The sequence below is a fragment of the Aplysia californica genome, unplaced genomic scaffold, assembly GCF_000002075.1.
Source record: "Aplysia californica isolate F4 #8 unplaced genomic scaffold, AplCal3.0 scaffold00250, whole genome shotgun sequence".
In the NCBI taxonomy this organism is placed as follows: Eukaryota; Metazoa; Mollusca; class Gastropoda; order Aplysiida; family Aplysiidae; genus Aplysia; species Aplysia californica.
In genome coordinates, this window is record NW_004797520.1 from 785,027 (window position 1) to 786,961 (window position 1,935).

The window sequence follows — 1,935 nt, forward strand, 5'->3', positions numbered from 1 at the left end:
CACACACTCACACACACTCACAGAGACACATAAACACCTTGAAATGTACGATCTTTGGCTGAGTGAACTATCTTGTTATGTACGATCTTTGGAATATTATAATACTACACTGTGGCTTACCGGACCAGTCCTTTCTGCCACGTCGGAGAATGTCAAGAGCTACTGTCTTGTAGAATGTTCTGGCGTATGTCAGGATCTCACAGCTAGTTCTTGCTGTAAGATATACACACATTGAGTGTTGGTGGGGGTGGAGGAGGAGGAGGAGGAGGAGGAGGATTGGTGTATGTCAGGATCTCACAGCTTGTTCTTGCTGCAAGATACACACACGTTGAGCATTGGTGTAGAGGGAGGAGGAGGAGGGGAGGAGGGGGGGAGGAAAAGGAAGACGAGGAGGAGGAGAAGGAGAGGAGAAGGAAGGGGAGGAGGAGGGGGAGATGGAGGATGAGGAGGAGGTCGAGGAGGAGGAGCAGAAGGAGGAAGAGGACAGGATAGTGCCTCACGAAGACAACATCCTCATCATCAATGCTGCACATGAGCGAAAAGAAAATCGTTACGAGGCGCTGGTTGAAAAATGTAAGGAAGCAGAAAACTGTTTTGTTTCGAACAGAACGATATCTTTTACAGTAATGCAAAATTGTATTTCTTGTAAAGTCGTTACTGTTTTAAGATTAGGAATTAGATTAGGATCAAACGATGCAGTTTATCAATTCTACAACAAACTAACCCTTGATTTTCAAATTTTTGAAATTTTGACAAACTTCAATGTTGAATGACGGTGACGAGTTGGTCTAGCACGGACTGTCTTTTTTTATTTCGCTCCCTCTATTTCTCTCTCTCTCTCTCTCTCTCTCTCTCTCTCTCTCCACCTCCCTCTCTCTCGTCCATATAACGTACTCACAAACAATCATTAGAACAGATCTGACCTAGTTCCTCATGGCCTGGAGCACACGTGACATGTTTAAACACCTTCCTGGTCATGTAGTGTGGCTCCTTCCGGGAGAACACGCTGACCAGTGGGTGGGCTGAGATCCTGGAGTGGAGGTCTGTGGTTCCACTCTTGGGAAAGCCTGGTGGGGGACAGAAATATAGTGCGGTCAAAAATTCCTGGCGTAGTTTATCCTCAAATATCTCTTTAACAGGTGAATCATTATCCCCCCTTCTTTGCACAGCAGTTTCTATCGATTTATCTTAACCTAATCATATCTTTTCACAAATATTGAAGCTGGATTTTAAAAGTTATCTTCATAAATTTATATATAACACTAAAAATCTCCAACATATGAAAAAATCTTCCCGCTCCTCACACACATTTTGCCTACGCGTATGGCCTACGTCACAGCTCACCGATGATACCTTTTAAAGGCAAAACTTGTTACAAGTAATCAATTCTATTGTCAACACTCTTTTGCAGTAAAAGTAAAAGTTCTCAAAATATGTGTTCAATAAAGATACTCTCGTCATTAGAAAAAAAATACGGACTTGTTTTTAAAAGCGATATTGCCGCCGCTGTAAACCTTTTAAAATCAGTAGCAACAACTCATCGGGATTTTTCATTAGTATTTTTTAAGGAATTTTCTAGAATATAGCTAACAGGTGTTGACAAAAATATTTATTTGTTGAAACAAATTGATGCAAGTCGCTGTACAAAAGCTGGAAAGTTTATGTTCGATAGTTGAGGAGATAATATTTGACAATAAGTCGCGCCATGAATTTTTGACCGCACTAATGAACACAAGCGGATAGTTAGAGAACGTTAGGAGTAAGCCATTGGCCGGTATTTATAGTAACAGCCATCTTGTTTGACCTATAACATACATAATATAATGAGCATTATCGTAATACTTTGCTAATATTTTTTTTAAAGCTTTCTTTTTTTACTCCGCATTTTTTTTCTTCAGATCAGTCAGTGAGACAGTAGGTCTGGAACTTCTTTTT

The 1,935-nt window shown here is 40.5% G+C and overlaps 1 protein-coding gene across 1 annotated transcript in view; it reads right to left on the minus strand.

Annotated features, from left to right (window-relative positions):
* The window catches only part of LOC101853565 (carbohydrate sulfotransferase 15), a 15,261-nt gene that overhangs the window by 6,043 nt on the left and 7,283 nt on the right, over window positions 1-1,935 (minus strand). Inside the window, exons 4-5 of the mRNA XM_013083701.2 lie at window positions 924-1,067; window positions 121-213 (exon numbers count right to left, since the gene is read on the minus strand). Of these exons, the coding sequence (XP_012939155.1) occupies window positions 121-213; window positions 924-1,067 (237 nt within the window). The remainder of the gene's footprint in view (window positions 1-120; window positions 214-923; window positions 1,068-1,935) is intronic.